This window comes from Tursiops truncatus, chromosome 6, assembly GCF_011762595.2.
Source record: "Tursiops truncatus isolate mTurTru1 chromosome 6, mTurTru1.mat.Y, whole genome shotgun sequence".
Classification (NCBI taxonomy): domain Eukaryota; kingdom Metazoa; phylum Chordata; class Mammalia; order Artiodactyla; family Delphinidae; genus Tursiops; species Tursiops truncatus.
Window position 1 is genome coordinate 65,364,046 of NC_047039.1, and position 20,245 is coordinate 65,384,290.

Sequence of the window (20,245 nt, forward strand, 5' to 3'; positions counted from 1 at the left end):
CTCTGAGTCTCACTGGACAGCTGGACAGCCCCAGACTCTCAACTGTCCCACCAGTTAAGCCACAGTGAAGCAAATTACTCATGGCAAAGCAAACCAAAAGATAAAATGGGAAGTCCTTGACAATTTTAATGTGTTACTTTTAAATCTGTTTACAAATAATTTATTAAGACATATTTATGTGTAGAAACAAAGTGTCTTTAAAGAAAAAGATCCATAACCCATCTAATATAGAAGATGATGAATATATATATTATTCATTCATATATCTTTTCATAGATAGATAGAGGTTTTAAAATAATAAATGACTATTTCTAGTGCCTCTAAGGTATACTTCTATTACTTTAAGCTTTTTAAGTGAGCAAAAAAAGCCTCTGTACAAGGTAATCAAGCACAGCTCAGAATTCTAAATCACCACATTAGACACAGTGAAAAACACACTATTGCCATCACTAGGCTAAGGACTGAATATTTATTTCAGTCTGCTTTACCAGTCAAAATTGTATGGCTTGTCACAGCCTGTTTTTTCTCTTTATTATATTAGCAAAGAACACTCTGAGCTGTGTTGAGGAAATTAAGTTAAATTATAAAACAACATTTAGCTTTAACTGGGCTTGCACATGTGAGTAATTCTGGAGCTGTACTCCAAGGAGCCTACTTTGCGGGTAAATGGCAGACCCTTGGATTCATTTTACCGTAAACCAGTGGGTCCAGGAATGTTTTACCGTAAACCAGTGGGTCCAGGAATGTCAGGATACCGTTTTGAATTGTGTTGTGTCATCGAATTAACACAAATGTTTTTGCCAGTCATTTACTCTTTTTTTTTTATTTTTTTAATTTTTGGCTGCACTGGGTCTTCGTTGTGGTGCGTGGGCTTCTCATTGCGGTGGTTTCTCTTGTTGCGGAGCACGGGCTCTAGGTGCGTGGGCTTCAGTAGTTGTGGCTCGTGGGCTCTAGAGTTCAGGCTCAGTAGTTGTGACGCATGGGCTTAGTTGCTCTGCGGCACGTGGGATCTTCCTGGACCAGGGATCGAACCTGTGTCCCCTGCATTGGCAGGTAGATTCTTATCCACTGCGCCACCAGGGAAGCCCAGCCATTTACTCTTCATTCAAGGACTAGACAAGGCCAGTTGGAAAATTACTCAGGGCCCTTGATACATCTTCCTGTCAGCTCCACATCTTGTTAATTTGGTTGGTCTTTAGATCTTTCATCAAAGAATGATCAGGTGAGATGAGTGTAGAACATAACAACTTTTCTGCTTTAATTATTTTAGTTAAGGTCCCAAATAATTTTTTATTTTTGTCTGTGCCATCTCTTGCCTGTCATTAGCAGAGGTAGTGGTAAGTTAACTCTAAACAGGCATATGAATGCATTTCATCTAAGCATTTCAAAGCAGTGTATTAGACTTTACGTTTTGAAAAATTCAAACCTATGCAAAAGTGGACAGAATATTATAATGAACACCCATGTACTCTGTACCCAGCTTCAACAGTTTTCAACTTGTAGCCAATCTTGTTTCAGCCCACTTCCAACCCCCCCACAGAATTTGAAGCACATTCCAAACATCACATCATTTTGCTCAAATATATTTTAGTAAGAGTCCCTAAAAACTAAGGACTCCTTTTTGTAAAAGTAACTAGAACCTCTTTATCATACCTTTACAAAATTAACAATTCTTACTCGTCAGTGTCCAAATTTCTGGTTGTGTCAGACATAAAACCTTGTTTTATAGTTTAGATCAGGATTTAAATAGGATCCACCCCCCACCCCTCACCCTGGTCACTTATTTTTTCATTGTGGATATTTGTTGAAGAAATTGGTTTGTTTATTCCATTGTCCAGCTTTTGTTGATTACATCCCTATAATTTCTTTTAATATGTGCCTCTCTCCCCCTTTTTTTTTTCCTGTAGAGTGGTTGTTGGATCTAAAGGTTTGGTCAGATTTAGGTTTGACTTTATTTTTAGTGCTCTCTCCTCGCATCTGGAGGGACATAGTGTCAGAATGCCTTTCTTCCTGTGATGTTAGCGGCATTGCTGACCACTGACTAGATCCGTTAATTCATTAGGGGTTGTAAAATGGCAATGTTCTTGTTTTATCACATATTAGCTAGAATGCTCAAAGGATTTCTAAAGAAGAGAGTGCTGAGCACATAACAGGTGCTCAGTAAAATATTTAATGAATGGATTAATTTTCATAAGAGCCCCCGTGACATGGGAAGTCATTAGAAACCTTGCCTAAGATCTGATTGAAGAGCATCTTTTTCCTCCTAGCATCACCACCCTTCTTTCTCCACTTTGCATAAAGCATCGCTTACAGATGACTTGAATTATTTTTGCCACTCTTAATATCTTCTGGTGCTGTTCTTCAACAGTCTTTTGGACTTATCTGATGATTTTCCTTTCTCAGTCTTATGCCAACTTAACTTCACATTCCTTACAGATTGGAAAAGCAGAGAAACGGAGGACAGGAATGCTAAGGAAACCCTAAGATGTGTTTCAGAACAGAGCCTCCACCTTAAACTCAGCACCAAGCACTCTCGGGTAGTTAAAGGGTCTTTGAAGTTGACCCAGCCTGTGACATGCTCCTTCTGCAAAGCCTTCCTAAAAAGAAATGTGATGGTCTTACCAGCTTCCACGCTCAGACTAGTTTATAACCAACAAGCTTGCCTTTTATCTGCCATTTAGTTGCGTGCCTACTGAACAGTGAATTCAGAGTCTCTAAATAACAGCTTGATTTTTGTCCCTGACACAGTGCGTATAAATACCTCTGGTGTGGGAACGTTTGAAAATACTGTAGGCTATTAGCTCTCTTTTTTTCTGACGACAGACCACAGAATCACAGTAAATGCTTTCAGTGCTGAAGATTTTTCACAAGCATTGTAATTGTGAAGCGGAGAATCTAAGTTCTTATATTTGAGATATAAGATGTATTGCTATACATTTTTTGCTGCTGAATATTTTTTCACTTGCTTGCTCACAGGGAAAGCAGTATAACAACTGCACATTTCTGCTGTGATCTGAGTGTACAGCAGGGAGCACAAAGTAAAGCAAGTCTTTGGTGAGCAGAGCAGCCTTATGTGCATCGTAGGAAAAGTATAGATAAACCGAGGGTCAAATTTTATTCCGTAGAGGGGCACTGATAATGTGCTTGGGTTTTCAGAGAGGAGGTGTTTTCCTAATATTTCGTGCAGATCATGAGTAGAGTTTTCATGGAGCTAAGAATTGAGATAGACTTTGAAAAAACAGTGTGATTTGAATAAGGACCTTCTAGAAGAAACATGAACAGCATGAGCTGTTCATCTTACCTCTTCAGGGCACATTTTGGGGTAATTAAGGGATTTCCGTTTACTAGCCTGGGAGGTATCTCTAGACAGGTATGAAATAACAGAGAGATGTTGGCTGGGGCCACGGTAGCAAGGACCTTCAGTGTCACTTGAACAATGGTGAGAGACTACAGGCTTTGAGGAGAGGTGTGATGTCACCTGGTCAAGTAAAGGTGTCAGGAATGAATCAGAAAGGGAAAAAAGGGAAGTTGAAATCAAAGCTTTAGCAAGGAGAATCATTTTGATTATAGAAGCTGCTGGACTGGGCAACTTCATGAAAGGAAAAGGAGTCATGGAGTCTGAAATCCACATTAGAATGATTTCAGGTAAGAGAGAAAAAGTGAGAAAGAACTGCCTTGGGGGGAAAGTGTACAGAAGTTTAGAAACGTCCAGAAGGCTATGGGAAATGTACAGGACTGGAGGTTAGGAGTGAGTTTGGACTAAAGGTAACATTTCAGGAATTGTCTGTAGAGCAATAATAGTTGGAATCTACCCCTAAAAGATTCTTAAATCTATCCACATCTCCCTTGAGCTCCCCTGCTGCCACCTCATTCAAGTACCATCAACCCTCACCTACACTATTGATACCCTTCAGTCAAAAGTAGGTCCCCGTTTTGTGGGGTATCTCCACAGCACCCTGATTTTTCCTTCCAGGCCTTATTCCAATCTGTGGTTCAAGCTTGTGTAATTTTGAGGATGGTGTCATTGTCTGTTTTACTTACTCCTGAAGATCTGGCAGCTTCCAGGGTGCCTGGCACAGACTAGACCCTCAACTTGTTTTTTCCAAGCAAAAAGAGTAAATGAACATCACTACCAAAGAGAAGAAAAAGAGAAGAGTTGAAGAGAGAACTCTGGTGACTATTTTTAGGGCCTAGAAGAAAAAAGTGGGAAAAACGAATAGGAAGGCAAAGAACCAAGAGAAGCTGGGCCCCAGAAGCTGAGGATGAGTGGAGGTTCCAGTGGGGGGTGGTCAGCAGTGATGGATTCTACAGGTGGAAGAGAACAAGGACGACAAGAAAAAGTAGTATTTATTGGGTGCTTTCTGTATGCCGTGACTGTCCTAAGACTTGATGTGGTTGAACTAATCTTCATACTAACTCTGTGAGGCAGGTGTCCCTGTTATTTCTGTTTTACAGATGAGGATGCCAGGCCCAGAAAGGTTACATGCTCTGCTCAAGGACAAACCAATGGGGGAGCCACGAGTCCAACGAGGCCACCTGGCCCCAGAGCACAAAGTCTTTACAACCGTGCAGCCATTCTGGCTCCTTCTAGCAGAGGGCTAATGGCTATGGCCCAGAGATGGAAAAGGAAAAAACTGGCCACTCTTTATGACCTTTGGCTGTGAAAAGAGGATAGCAGTGCCTGTCATTCTAAGTTAGGACATCTCCCACGTTAGGTGTAGACCAAGTCTACAGAAATCATATGTGAATGGGAGCATACCTGATGCGTTGCCAGCCATGAGAGCCTAGAGGATATGCTTTATTTCAGAAAAAGATAGGTTTTTTAAAACTTTTTATTTTGTATTGGAGTATAGTTGATTAACAATGTTGTGTTAGTTTCAGGTATACAGCAAAGTGATTCAGTTATACATATACATGTATCTATTATTTTTCAAATTCTTTTCCTATTTAGGTTGTTACATAATATTGAGCAGAGTTCCCTCTGCTACACGGTAGGTCCGTGTTGGTTATCCTTTTTAAATATAGCAGTGTGTACATGTCAATCCCAAACTCCCTAACTATCCCTCCCCCCTACCCTTCCGCCCTGGTAACCTTAAGCTTGTTCTCTAAGTCTGTGAGTCTGTTTCTGTCAGAAAAAGATAGTTTTGATCACATCGTCAGGATTTTGTAGCAGCTGCTTTAACATTGACTTTTATACCACATTCCGGTATTATTACTGACTTAAAAATAGTCCTTGAGAAATAAGAGAAAAAATAATCTGGCTCTGACGATAAAAAGCATTGTGGTATTTCAGCTTGCTTTCAGTTTTACATACATCTGTGAATCTTTCCTGGAGTAAGGTCTTGCCCAAGCTAGATGGGAAAGCACCTGTATTTGACTTGCAACTGTGTTTTGCGTAGCAAATGCATAGGTACAGGATCCACCAGCAACAGTGAGGTCAGGCTTACATTCTGGGCGGAAATGTGCGCCTGAGTGACTGATTAGACTGGCGTCTGTTACGTTGCAGGATGTTGCACCCTCTCAAAGCTCGCATGTTAAGATTTGGCAGATGTATCGATTCCTTTCATTAAAGATCTGAGAGGATATGAATAACAGAGCTATTTTGTTCGTAATTGATGCAGATCTGCAGTGCACGTGACTAAAATCTGTTCCCGGAATTTTTCATTACACAAGTTTGGGAATTTGATTTAAAATATATGTCTAGGGCTTCCCTGGTGGCGCAGTGGTTGAGACTCTGCCTGCCGATGCAGGGGACACGGGTTCGTGCCCCGGTCTGGGAAGATCCCACATGCCGCGGAGCGGCTAGGCCCGTGAGCCATGGCCGCTGAGCCTGCACGTCCGGAGCCTGTGCTCCGCAATGGGAGAGGCCACAGCAGTGAGAGGCCTGCGTACCGCAAAAAAAAAAAAAAAAAAAAAAAATGTATATATATATATATATATATATATATATATATATATATATATATATATATATATTTATCATTTTCTTCCTTAACATTTTTTATGGATGGTGACTTTCCCTAACCCCAAATCCAAATATCATGGTCAACTTTCCACACAATAGGAATAAAATTTATCCTTTTTTTTTTTTTTTTAAGGCTTTCACTCAGAAAGTAGAAGCCTGGCCCCCTGAGGACAGTGAAGCCCCTTCAGGGTTGCTGGCAATCCAGTTTAAAAGTACAGAGGAAAGGGTCTTCCCTGGTGGCGCAGTGGTTGAGAGTCCGCCTGCCGATGCTAGGGGACGCGGGTTCGTGCCCCGGTCCAGGAGGATTCCACATGCCGCAGAGCGGCTGGGCCCGTGAGCCATGGCCGCTGAGCCTGCGCGTCCAGAGCCTGTGCTCCGCAACGGGAGAGGCCACAACAGGGAGAGGCCCGCGTACCGCAAAAAAAAACAAAGAGAGTATAGAGGAAACTAATCTCTGTTTAAAATTTATTTGTAACTTTTTCTTAGTTCTCTAAGTTTTGGTTTGTATGTTTTTTAAATAAACCCAGACTAATATTTGACCACTTAAAGCAATGAAATCATTTCTTGCCTTGTCTACCAGTTGAAGTTGGACCACAGCCTGACTTCATATTTCTTATAAAATGCACATGTTCTCTTTGGATTGTCCTTGGGCAAGAAAGGAGATTCTAAATACAAATGAAACAGTTCACGTTGAATCATGCATTTAAAAAGTATTATAAGAAATTATAAGAAAAAGTATTGTATAAAGAAAGCTTATTAACAAGCAGGACTATTATATGGATGCTTTGCAGAGAAAAATGAAACAAATATGGAGTCCACGAGTGCCTTTCAGGTTTCACTACTCTAGATGCCTGTTAGGAACATTTACAATATTGTCACAGGGACTGATTAGAATTTGCTTTTGAAACCAGTTCACTGCTTTGGGGTGGGGGGACATTTACCAATGGGCACTTTGAGCTGTGCAGGGCACAAGGTTGTGACTTTCACCCATTGAGCATAGGGCTGTTCCCTCCGGCAGATCGTGAAGCCATTATTTTATAGCCCATTGACCAGAATTTCTGTGTCAGCCAACCTTTTCCTGCTGAACATCCAAGCTGTGCTCCTGGGTACCACAAGCCCAGAACCTTTAAAGGAATCGGGACACACCAAAAGGGTACTAGTAAGCAGGCTAAAAGTACAGTGATATTTTTGTTGGCTTTTTTTTTTCTTTCTTTTTTGCGGTACGCGGGCCTCTCACTGCTGTGGCCTCTCCCGTTGCGGAGCACAGACTCCAGACACGCAGGCTCAGCGGCCATGACTCACGGGCCCAGCCGCTCCGCGGCATGTGGGATCTTCCCAGACCGGGGCACGAACCCGTGTCCCCTGCATCGGCAGGCGGACTCTCAACCACTGCACCACCAGGGAAGCCCTTGTTGGCTTTTTATGATTTCCGTTTTCAGAAGTATAACCCGATCAAAAGCACTTGGGCTGAGGGAGAATGAGAAGTGTAAGATATTCTGGGTACGTATTCAATCCCTGGTTAAACAATTATCTATAGACTCTGATCTTCAAAGGCATTTCCTAGCTAGGATACAGTGATAGATTATCTTGTTGGTTCAGAGATAGCTATTCTGCTGTGCAAACTGGTCTTTCTGGGCTGTTTTGATTTCCTGAGCAACTTTGTGTGAAAAATGCCAAGGTGTTAAAAAAAAAAAAGAAAAGAAGAAAAAAAAAACCTGTTGTAGGAAGAGAATCATAGACAAACTATTAGGAAAAGAACTTTATCATAGAGGAACACACCCCATTTTCCTGAACCCCTCCTGAACACTCTTCCTCACTTGAAGGGTCCTGAGTGTCAAAGACTTACCCACACTCGGAAGCCATGTTGATGGCCTGTCTCGCATCTCGACCGTGTCTCCGTCGTTTTCCTGTCAGAGCATTGCTATCTCCTTTGGCTGCATCCAGCTACTTTCAATTCCTTCTCTTTCCCACTGTTTGCTGAGTGGATAATTAAACAGTGAGTCCTGTTCTTTGTTGAGACGATACATTTAGGAAAGACTTGCTGCAGGGAACCGAATGATAACTTTGAAAGTCAAGCTTTGAAAAGGAGACCACTAAACTCTAGGAAGATGAAAGTTTATGAGAACAGATTTCAGACAAAAGCCCATTCCAGCTGAGTCTTTGTGCTGAGGAGGGTATACAGGCTTGTAGAAACCATTGGTTGTTGGTGTCTCTCCTCTAGTACCTAAGATGCTGGAGTTGACTGCCTGGGTTCAAATCCCGGCAGTGTGAGTTATGAGCTGTGTGATATTGAGCAAATTATCTCTCTCTCTGTGTCTCATTTTTTGCATCTGTAATACAGAGATAATAATAGCACCTAGCTCAAAGAGTTGTGAGGATTGAATCCGAATGAACCGTTTAACACCTGGCACATGGAAAGTGTTCAATAAATGCTGTTGGTGAAACATTCATGGAGTGCTGAGGAAAGATGTGCTTATTCTATATTTACATAAAAATATCATCTCGGAGCCATGGTGATAATCCTTACTGCACATGACCTAATCATAACCTCAAATGTTTTTATTTTGATTTTTCCTCTCTCAGCCACCCTCTGGGAGGCAAGCAAGAGCTGCATGTCTGCGTATCTCTCTGATTCTGCGCAGATGAGAGTTACAAGCCATTTGAGTGACGGGCCTCCTTGTTCTTTTCCTTACTCAGGTGCTGGAAAGCTTCAAGATCATGGACTATAGCCTTTTGCTGGGAATCCACATCTTGGACCATTCCCTCAAAGAGAAAGAAGAGGAAATTTCACAAAATGTGCCTGATGCTAAGCGGTCTGGGATGCAAAAGGTCCTCTACTCAACAGCCATGGAATCCATCCAGGGTCCAGGGAAATCAGGAGACGGGATCATCACAGAGAACCCGGACACGTAAGTGCAGCACCTGCCCACACATTTCCTTGATCGTGGCAGCCAACGTCATTGGGTAATTAAATGCAAGCATGTTCCCTTCATGGTGGCTCTTTAGGAATAGATTCCTACCTGGTGCTAAAGTGGATTAAGCCAGCCTTATTTCCTTTCATCCACGGATAACTAGATGAGTGGCAGTTTTTCGAGTTATTGCCATTCTTTCACCCACATGGTTTCTTTTTTCAAATGGCTCCATTTTTTAACAATGGCTAAAAATGTTTTTATCTCTATTTACTACATATTCAAAACATCCACCACAAACAGGGTGAATATTCTTTGAATTTGAATAAACATGTATTTAAGCAAATACAGGCCAGAAGTTATGTCCGCAATTCAGAGCTTTTTATGTGCGTTAGAGGATTCTGTTGTCCTAGTCCTATACCCTGGCAGATGTGATCTCTTGCTTCAACGAGGTGTGATAGTAACTGCAGGATTAGTTTGCATGTATAAAAAGTGCACATTGACTAACAGAAACAATTACAGTCAACCATTTCAGTAATTTTCTTTGGTTGTGTCACGTGTGTGTACTTAGCTGAGCAAGGAGACTGAAAGAAAGAAATCATTTCTCCAACAATGACTAAATCACAGGCACATTTCACTTTTATGAAGGAAATTCATACACATTAAAGATTTTTTTAATCCTTCCTATAAATCCATCTAAATGTCCAATAACTCATTAAACAAATTATTCTGTATCAGTATAGTGAAGTACTATACAGCCATTAAAAGCACATTAGCACTGAATATGAAGAAATGTTCATCATTTAGCAAGTGAAAAATTCAGGTTATAAAACATGATAAATTAAATAATAGCTTTTGTGTATTAATAAATATACACACACAGAGGAAAGATGTACCAAATGTTGATAGTGTTTATCTTTGCATCCTAGGAATGGATTCTTTATATACTTTTTCTTTGTGCTGTTCTATATTTTATTTAAAAATCTCATGGTAAGTATATAAAAGTTTTGCATTTTTGATGAGCAGTATTTTGAAATACTTTAAAATTCTTGCTCTTGGTTTTAAAGTAGGAATGATTTTTTAAGTGAATTCTTCCCATCCAGCTCTTCAGAATTGACAGCTATGGTGTTATTCTCCTTCAGGGGAGGTACATCATTCTGGATTCCCAGGAAGACTTTAGCTGAAGCAAAAAAAAAAAAAAAAAAGATGAAGGGAGAGAGAGTCCAGGATTCTTAGAGACTACCCATTTTCATTTACAGTCTGTTTATTAGAAATGATTTTTAACTTCCTATTCATATAAATTTTTTCTCTTTTGCTCTATTCACAGAATGGGAGGCATTCCAGCTAAAAGCCATAAGGGAGAAAAGCTACTTTTATTTATGGGCATTATTGATATTCTGCAATCATATAGGTAAGAAATTTGGGGAAGTAGTCTTTTATTATTTCACAATAAATGAGTGAAATGTTCTGAAAATTCACCAAATGGGAGTGATTTTATCTTCTTATTTTTATTTTTCTGTCCATTTATGTTTAGGTTAATGAAAAAGTTGGAACATTCCTGGAAAGCTCTTGTTTATGATGGGGTAAGTGATTTATCATGCTCCTTATTAAACTGTATATTTTTCTGATTTCTCAGAGACTTCAAAGTATGTCTAGGAAGCCATGTCACTTGAAGAGGAAAGGAAACAAAGATCTTTATAAACTCAGAGTCTCAGGCTAGCAGATTGGTTCAAATCTAAGGACAAAGACAACATAAATGTGAATAGCTCTTCAAATAGAGGCCATCCAGCCGGTGACTAGGTAGAGGCCAGAAAAACAAAATGAGGTCTCGTTTTTATGTGCAATCTGCAGGGCCCAATTATGAGATGGTGAGAAAAAGGAGGAGACTTTTCAAAGACGCTGGGAAGACCAGTAGGGCACTTGAACTCAAGTTGTCCCAAGACCAAGCTTCAGAGGGATTTGAACCCTACTTTGATGGTAAACAGCCCTGGGCTTGAACTCTGCGTTCAAACCACTTTACTAGCCATGTGTCCCAGACACATTGCTTGCTTGTCATCTCTTAGCCTGGTTTCCCATTTGTAGCAGAAGCCTAGTAATAGTACCTCGTACCTGCCTCATAGGCTGATGTGAGGGTTAAAATAAATAATGCCCCTTAGTGTTCAACATGATGCCTAACATAATAAGGACATAGGAAGGGAAAACTTTTTCGGTTGTGTTGGATTTATACATGACAAAGGCTGACTGACATGAGGATGTCTTTTGGACCCAGAAGTGGCATGACTGAAGAAAACCATCGGTTATGTAAGAGCAGCCTCTGTCTCTCTCTCTCTCTGTACACGCACATGCACGCGCACGCACACACACACACACACACACGAGACTTCCTATCTAGATGTTAAATTTGAACTTCCTGCTGTTGACAGAACATTTATGGCCTCAACCTCCCTCAGTTAATAACTCAAAGTGACACTTCCAGAGAATATATTGGTCAAAGATTTGCTCACACATTTTTTTAAGATGTTAGCAGATGCTTTCCTTTGAAGCAAAGATAAATTATAGATGCTATTCTTCTCCTTTTTTGGAAAAGAACACCCACTTTTTCAGTTCTGTGGAAGACTGGGAATAACCTTTCAGCATGAAAGATCTGCATTTTGTCCACAGGCTAAGGAATGACCTTCGACAGAATGCACTTTTAAACAACAGGTTCACAAGTTTGTTTCTGAGAATCAAACTTAGGCTTGTTACTCAAATCAAAGATTCTTTTTATGAAAAGGCCAAGATGGTAGGTTAATTTTTTTTCCTTCTAGCTGAGAAAAGTAGCAACTACATTAATGCCTTGAACATGGAAGAGAAAGAGAGTAAACACCCTCTGTTTCATTCTCCTTCTGTTTATTGACACAATTTCAATTCCCTGTTACCAAATGAGATTTGTGCTCTGAATGGCCTAGTCCTCTATTGGTCAGATGCTTCTAAGGAGCCCCTACTTTTGTCTAAATAAGATATATCTTCTGTTTTTTGGTGTCTTTTTTTAATTACACAAATATATAATCAGCATCTCTGTGCTGATTATATATTTGTATAATTATAAGCAATAATTAAGACTTATTTTTGTCTTTTTACAAAAGTGCCTCTTCTTTAAACACTGCTTCTTCATACCAAGGAGAATCACAATCTAACTTCTCTTGGAAAGCAAGAATCTTAATCATCTTGCATCGTACATATTTTTAAATGATGGTACTTGTGAATTTGTGTCCACTTCCAACAGGAGCTGACTGAATACTGGGGAGAGTGCATGTCAAACCAGTGGGAAATTTTCCACCACATCTGCAGCATCACTGATAGTCTAGGGGACCATTTTAACTTGGCAAAGAGGGTTTCTCCATACTGTGTCCTTCGTAACTCAATCATTACAGAATTACCTTATGCCTCATTGTAACACCCAGTTTCACAGATGAAAAGACTGAGGCACTGAGATAGTGTCTTTACCCAGAACCACACAGCTTTTTAAAATTAGAGCTAACACCAGAACCGGGTCTCTGGATTCTGGTCCAGTGTGTGTTTTTTCTTCTAAACCCATCACAGACACTTTATAGTATCTAAACGTAAATTTTTAGAAGTTTCCCTGTTGGACGCCATGAACCTGAAATCAAAATGGAGCACTAAATAAGCAAATTTACTATTTTTAGGAATGTGTATCTTGGATAGTAAATAAATGACTACTGAATAAACATATAGAATTAGCTCCTTCATCCATCTTCTTTCCTGGACTTGTAATAAAATGCCCCCTCAGTCCTTAAGACTCCTACCAAGCATGAGAGAATTAACAATTTAATTCAATTCAACTCTATCTAATTAGTAGATAAATTGAACATAACAGGGGTCATCAGTCAGCCTTGTCTCCTAGGAGTCTTCCCGGTGTCTACATACCTTATTATTGGGAAGTGAAACCAGCAAACTTTTTTTTTTGCCCTCTATCTCACTCTTACTTTAGGGCTGTTTTGCTCCTTTATGTCCCCAGTTTTTGTTCCTGACTGAAAGTGATATGTCTTTATTCCAGATGACACTTGAGGCACTGGCTTCCATGTTAAAAAATGGAATTTAAAAGCCCCTCATGGCACACAGTGGAACAAGGATCAGCTGTTTGGGTTTATGAAGCAGAGTCTTTGCTATCTCACCCCTGCCCCTCTTAATGCTCTGTTTCACCATGAGTATCTGGAACCTCTGCTCAGATTGAGCCTTGTGCTTCCTGCCCCAACCCAGCTCCTGGGCACACAGCACATGGGCATCACTCTTTTGTGGCTCCCAACATCCCCACCTTCTGGTTAAGGACATTGGCTAACAGAGAGCCAACTGCACAGAGCTTTCCTCTAGCTTGAAACAAACTGAGAGGTAAACCTCTGGTACCTGATTTGTCTTTTCAGGACACTGTTTCGGTTCATAGACCAAGCTTTTATGCAGACAGATTTCTAAAGTTTATGAATTCCAGAGTTTTCAAGAAAATTCAAGGTAAGATTTTTATGAATTTCTTTTTTTTACCTTTAGCACTTACTGGCTGACTTCACTTTGTAAGATTTTTATTGGAAGAGTTGGGACTATTTATCTCCCAAAAGTGGTAATCACTTAGTAACTATGGTTAAGTATCCTAGCCAGGTATTTATTGATGCTGTAATCATTAAAGTCTAATTTTGTGCTGGAAAAAATTATAAAGTGCCTAAAATCCAACCCTATAATATATTGGTTAAATATGTTATGATACAGTTAAATAATGGAATAATATGCAACAAATAAAAAATGATGTATTAAAGGTACATTTAGTCCTTATAGCTAGCTTCATTCACATATATATAGTTATTGGTCTGCATACCTAAATGCACAACAAAATTCTAATGGGATATATAAAAATGTTAACAGTAGTTATTCTCATGGAGTGTTCTCCAGAATAGACCATATGTTAGTCCTCAAAACACATTTCAATAGATTTTAAAAGATTGAAATCACGCAAAGTGTCTTTTCCAATCACAATGGAATGAATCAATAAAGAGTGAAAACTGGAAAATTCACAAATATGTGAAAATTAAACAACACACTCTCAAACTACCAATGGGTAAAAGAAGAAAACACAGTGAAATTAGGAAAAACTTAGAGATGAATGGAAATGAAAATACACATTCCTAAAACTTAGAGGATGCTGCAAAGTCAGTGCTCAGAGGGAAATTTATAGCTATAAATGCCTACATTAAAAAAGAAGAAAGATCTCAAATCAATACCCTAACTTTAAACCATAAGGACATAAAAAAAGAAGAGCAAACTAAACCCAAAGTTAACAATGGTTATTCCGAACCATGAGATTGTGTGGCATTTTCTTTTTCTTTACATCAATATTTATCAATTTTTCCATAATGGATGTGTATTATTTATGTAGAAAATTTTTTAACTATATGAAAAGGAAAAAGTAACCCTGTTGTTACTTATGTTATTTTATCATTTATGTATTTTGTGGTCCAATTTCATAACAATTTAGCACACAAAAAAAACTGAAAGAGTAGAATGTTCATATTTTGTATTTATATAAGGCAGATTTTTTTCTTATAATATTTATTGGAGTTTTTTGTTAATGAAAGTAAAACAATTTCTTTTTTAAGGCTTTTTTTCCCAGCTTTATTGAGATATAATTGACATATAACATTATGTAAGTTTAAGGTGTACAGTGTGATGATTTGATGCACATATATATTGCAAAATGATTATCACAATTAGGTTACTTAAGACTTTCATCATCTCACATAATTACAAATTGTGTGTGTGTGTATGTGTTTGTGTGGTGAGAACATTTAAGATCTACCGTCTTAGTAACTTTCCAGTGTGTAAGACAGAATTATTAACTATAGTCTCCATGCTGTATATTAGATTTCAAGAACTTATTCATCTTATAATTGGAAGTTGGTCCCCTTCGACCAATGTCTCCCCATTTCACCCACCCGTCAGCCTCAAGTAACAATTCTTCTACTCTCTATGTCTATGAGTTCAATTTTTTAGCACATGTAAGTGAGATCATACAGTATTTGTCTTTCTCTTTCTGGTTTATTTCACTTAGCATAATACTGTCACGGTCCATCTATATTGTCACAAGTGGTGGGATTTCCTTATTTTTTTCTATCCATTCATCTGTCAGTGGACGCTTAGGTTGTTTCCATGTCTTGGCTGTTGTGAATAATGCCTCAGTGAACATGGAAATGCAGATATCTCTTCAAGATAGTGACTTCATTTCCTTCAGATACATACCCAGAAGTGGGATTGCTAGTCATAGGGTAGTTCTCTTTTTAATTTTTTGAGGAAACTCCATACTGTTTTCCATAGTGGCTGCACTAATTTACATTTCCACCAAGAGTGTACTAGGACTACCTTTTCTTCACATCCTCACCAACATTTGTTTTTTTTTGTCTTTTTCATAATAGCCATTCTGACAGGTATGAGGTGATATCTCATTGTGGTTTTGATTTGCATTTCCCTAATGATTAGTTATGTTAAGCATCTTTTCATGTATCTGTTGGCCATCTGTATGTCTTCTTTGAAAAATGTCTATTCAGGTCCTTGCCCAATTTTTAATCAGATTATTTGCTTTTGTTACTATTGTGTTTTATGAGTTCTTTATGTATTGTGAATATTAACCCCTTATCTGATATATGGTTTGCAAATATTTTCTCGCATTCTGTAGGCTGCCTCTTTATTTTATTGATTGTTTCTTTTGCTATGCAGATGTTTTTTAGTTTGATGTAGTCCCACTTGTTTATTTTGCTTTTGTTGCTTGTGCTTTTGGTGTAATATCCAAAAAGTCATTGCTAAGATCATTGTTGAGGAACTTTTCCCTATGTTTTCTTTCAGGAGTTTTACAGTTTCAGGTCTTATGTTTAAGTCTTTAATCCATGTTGAGTTAATTTTTGTGAGAGTAAAACCGTTTCGATGTAAAAATATTGGAAAATACAAAGAAAACCATAAAGATTATTTGATATCTCACAACCCAGAAATATCCACTATAAATATTTTTTCTTCCAGTTTTATTGAGATATAATTGCCATACAGCACTGTATAAGTTTAAGGTGTGCAGCCTAATGGTTTGACTTACATACATCATGAAATGATGAGCACAGTAAGTTTAATGACAGCCATCATCTCACAGAGATACAAAATTAAAGAAATAGAAAAAAGTTTTTCCTTATGATGAGAACTCTTAGGATTTACTCTCCCAACAACTATACTTTATAACATGCAGAAGTGTTCGTTATATTCACCATGTTGTACATCACATCCCTAGTGCTTATTTATCTTGTAACTGGAAGTTTGTACCTTTTGACCACCTTCGTCCAATTCCCCCTCCACCGCCCACCCCCAGCCTCTGGTAGCCACAAGTCTGATCTCTTTTTCTATGAGTGTGTTTAGTTTTGAAGTATAATCGATCTACAACACTGTGTTAGTTCCTGTTATGCAACAGAGTGATTTGATATTTTTATACATTTCAAACTGATCACCACGATAAGTCTACTTATGATGTGTCACCATACAAAGATATCACATAATTATCGGCTACTCCCTACACTGTACATTTCATACTCATGACTCATTTATTTTGCAACTAGAAGTTTGTACCTCTTAATCTCCCTCACCTATTTCTCCCACCACCATCTGCCCAGCAGCTACCTGTTTGTTCTCTGTATCTATAATTCTGTTTCTGTTTTCTTACGTTTGTTCGTTTGTTTTGTTTTTTAGATTTCACATATAAATGAAATCATACAGTATTTATCTTTCTTTGTCTGACTTATTTCATTTAGCATAATACCCTGTAGGTCCATCCATGAGGTCACAAATGGCAAGATTTCATTCTTTTTTATGGCTGAGTAATATTCCAGTGTGTGTGTGTGTGATCTTCTTTATCTATTCATCTATTGATGGGTGAGCACATAGGTTGCTCACATATCTTGGCTGTTGTAAATAATGCTACAGTGAACATAGGCATGCGTGTATCTTTTCTAATTAATGTTTTGTTTCCTTTGGATGAGTATCCAGCAGTGGAATTGCTGGATCATATGGTAGTTCTATTTTCAGCTTTTTGAGGAATCTCCATACCGTTTTCCATAGTGGCTGGTCAATTTACCTTCCCACTAACAGTGCCTAAGCGTTCCCTTTTCTCAACATCTTCACCAACAGTTATTATTTGTCATCTTTCAGATAACAGCCATTTCTGTTGGCATCTCTGTGTCATCACTGGAAAAATGTCTATTCAGATCCTCCACTACTAATATTTTCACATACTTCCTACCATCTTTATTACTGTGCTTTGTGTGTTTATATAAAAATGGTAGCATAGTGGTGTACAATTTTATGTATATGTCCTCTATTTTTCACATATTATAATATGAATAGTTTCCCGTATCACTGTATATTGTACAAAGAAACCATTTAAAATTACACTACAACATTAAAATTATATGGGTATGCCCTAATCTATTTAAGATTCTATCATTTGGACATTTACATTATTTCTCCTTTTTCTAACGAGTATTTTTGTGAACATGATTTTAGATAAATATGGTGTCCAAGCTTATGACTATTTCTTTAGGATAGATTCCAAGAAGAAGTACTAAGGGTTTAAAATGCAGATAACTGCACAGAATGATTATGCCACTCTAGACTTCCACGAGAGTCTATATTCTTCTAGCCTTTAGCCAGAATTATTCTTTTTAAATTGTGCTACTTGGATAAGTAAAAGATGTTATCTGGTTGTTTTATTTTGTATTTCTTAAGTACTGGTGAAGTTCAACCATTATTCATGTTTATTACCCATTTGTAGTTCCTTTGAGAATTGAGCTTTGTAATATTTGCTCATTTACATTAGTGTTTATTATTTTTCCAAATGATTTATATGAACTCTACATGTCAAAGATATCAATCTCTTTTTTTAACCTTATTTCATTCTAAGAAAAACTTTTATTTCGCATTTGACTATCTCAGTGGTATCTTGAAATTGGTCTCAAATTGAGACCACTACCAATTAAATTTTCTGTTTAAGGTCTTTTTTGCCTAAGATGGACCATAACATAGTATTTATTCAGCCTGCAATCCTGTGTGAATACCAACTTGGTTCAAATTTTGAAGGAAGATTTTCTGCCTCTCTTTACGCTTTGCCGTGGTTGAAAATCATGAGTTTCCTTGTGGTCCCTGGTAGGTTTATGGAGGATGTAACCCATGGGATCCCAGGTTTAGTGAGGCTCCTCCATGAGATTCCCCATGTTGGGAGTTTTTGCCTTCTTAGTAGTGTATAAATTAATGGTGCAGTCAATGGCATCCTCAATTGCATGAAATATGGTGTGAGTTTTGAACCTTTCCAGTTTGTATAGTTTATCATGTTTTTGATGTAACAAGTCTTTTACTTCTCAAGTAGTCAAATCTATTTTTTTCCCATTTTGATTTCTTAGTCTACTTTTTATAGCATCTTTATTCAGGTATAATTCACATATCAGGAAATTCACCCTTCTAAAATGTGCAATTTGGTGACTTTTAGTATATTCACAAAGTTGTACAAACATTACCACTATCTAATTTTAGAACATATTTATTACCCTGAAAAGAAACCCCATATCCATTAGCAGTTACTCTTCATTCCTTCCTCTTCCCAACCCCTGGCAACTACTCATTTATTTTCTGTCTCTATGGATTTGTCTATTCCGAATATGTCACATAAATGGAATTATCCAGTATGTGGCCTTCTGTGTTTGGCTTTTTTCGCCTAACATGATTATTTTCAAGGTTTAGCCATCTTGTAGTACTTTAGGTTTAGCCATCTTGTAGTACTTTATTCTTTTTATTGCTGAATAATATTCCATTGTACGGATTTAACACATATTGTTTATCCTCTCACTAGTTGATGGATATTTGGGTTGCTTACATTTCTGGCTACTACAAATAATGCTGCTATGAAAATTCATGCACAAGGTTTCTGTGGACATAAGTTTTCATTCCTCTTGGGTACATACCCAGGTGTGGAAACACTAGGTCAGATGGTAACTCTATTTAACATTTTGAGGAACTGCCAGGCTCCTTTCCAAAGAAGCTACCCAATTTTGCAATCCCACCAGCAATGCATGAGGGATCCAATCTCTCCACATCCTCCCCAACGTATGTTACTATGTGTCTTTTTCATTTTAGACATCTAGTGAGTATAAAGTAGTATCTCAATGTGGTTTTGATTTGTGTTTTTCTTTTTGCGGTACATGGGCCTCTCACTGTTGTGGCCTCTCCTATTGCGGAGCACAGGCTCCAGACGCGCAGGCTCAGCGGCCATGGCTCACGGGCCCTATGTTACTATGTGTCTTTTTCATTTTAGACATCTAGTGAGTATAAAGTAGTATCTCAATGTGGTTCTGATTTGTGTTTTTCTAATGACTAATGATGTTGAACGTCTTTTTATGTGCTTATTGACCCTTTATATCTTCCTTGGAGAACTGTCTATTCAAATACTTTGCCCATTTTTAATTAGATTGTCTTTTTATTGTTGAGTTGTAAGAGTTCTTTATATATTCTCAACACATGTTTCTGTTATCAGGTGTATGATTTACAAATATTGATTTAATTTATAGTATATGGTGTGAGGTAGGGTCCAAATTCATTCTTTTGCATGTGGATATCCAGTTGTCCCAGCACCATTTCTTTTTTTTTTTTTTTTTGCGGTACACGGGCCTCTCACTGTTGTGGCCTCTCCCGTTGCAGAGCACAGGGTCCAGACGCACAGGCTCAGCGGCCATGGCTCATGGGCCCAGCCGCTCCGCGGCATGTGGGATCTTCCTGGACCGAGGCACGAACCTGTGTCCCCTGCATCGGCAGGCGGACTCTCAACCACTGCACCACCAGGGAAGCCCCCAGCACCATTTCTTGAATGGGCTCTTCTTTCCCCCGTTGAATTATCTGGGTTCCTTGTTGAAAAATCAGTTGTCCACAAATATTAGGACTAATTTCTGGATTCCCCCAGGTTGGTCAAGAACCTGCCTCACATCCTGAGTCCATGCCTCCCTGAAGGTCACCACAATTTACTCAGTTACCCAAACCAGACATGCAGGCATCAAGCTTTGTCAAAGCCTAACCACCCACATGCAGTCACTTACCAATACCTAGTCTCACCTGGAAATATCAAGAGTTCGTTCCCTTCTTTCACAGCACCTCTCCTAGTTCAGCCATTGTGATTTTTATGGTTTTGGTTTGGGCTTTTTTTTTTTTTTTTCCACATAAAGTTGTGGCCCTCATGTTCCTCTCTTACCTCCAGTCATATCCCCTTCCAATCCAATCTCCCCCAACCCCAGCCAGAGGCATCAGTTTAAATCTC

At 38.6% G+C, this 20,245-nt stretch overlaps 1 protein-coding gene across 9 annotated transcripts in view; it reads left to right on the forward strand.

Annotated features, from left to right (window-relative positions):
- Positions 1–20,245, forward strand: part of PIP5K1B (phosphatidylinositol-4-phosphate 5-kinase type 1 beta) — a 330,062-nt gene that overhangs the window by 214,388 nt on the left and 95,429 nt on the right. For all 9 annotated transcript variants that reach the window (XM_073806188.1, XM_019934739.3, XM_073806189.1 and 6 more), the window contains 4 exons: positions 8,663–8,874; positions 10,202–10,285; positions 10,409–10,457; positions 13,296–13,380. In XM_073806188.1, the coding sequence (XP_073662289.1) occupies positions 8,663–8,874; positions 10,202–10,285; positions 10,409–10,457; positions 13,296–13,380 (430 nt within the window). The remainder of the gene's footprint in view (positions 1–8,662; positions 8,875–10,201; positions 10,286–10,408; positions 10,458–13,295; positions 13,381–20,245) is intronic.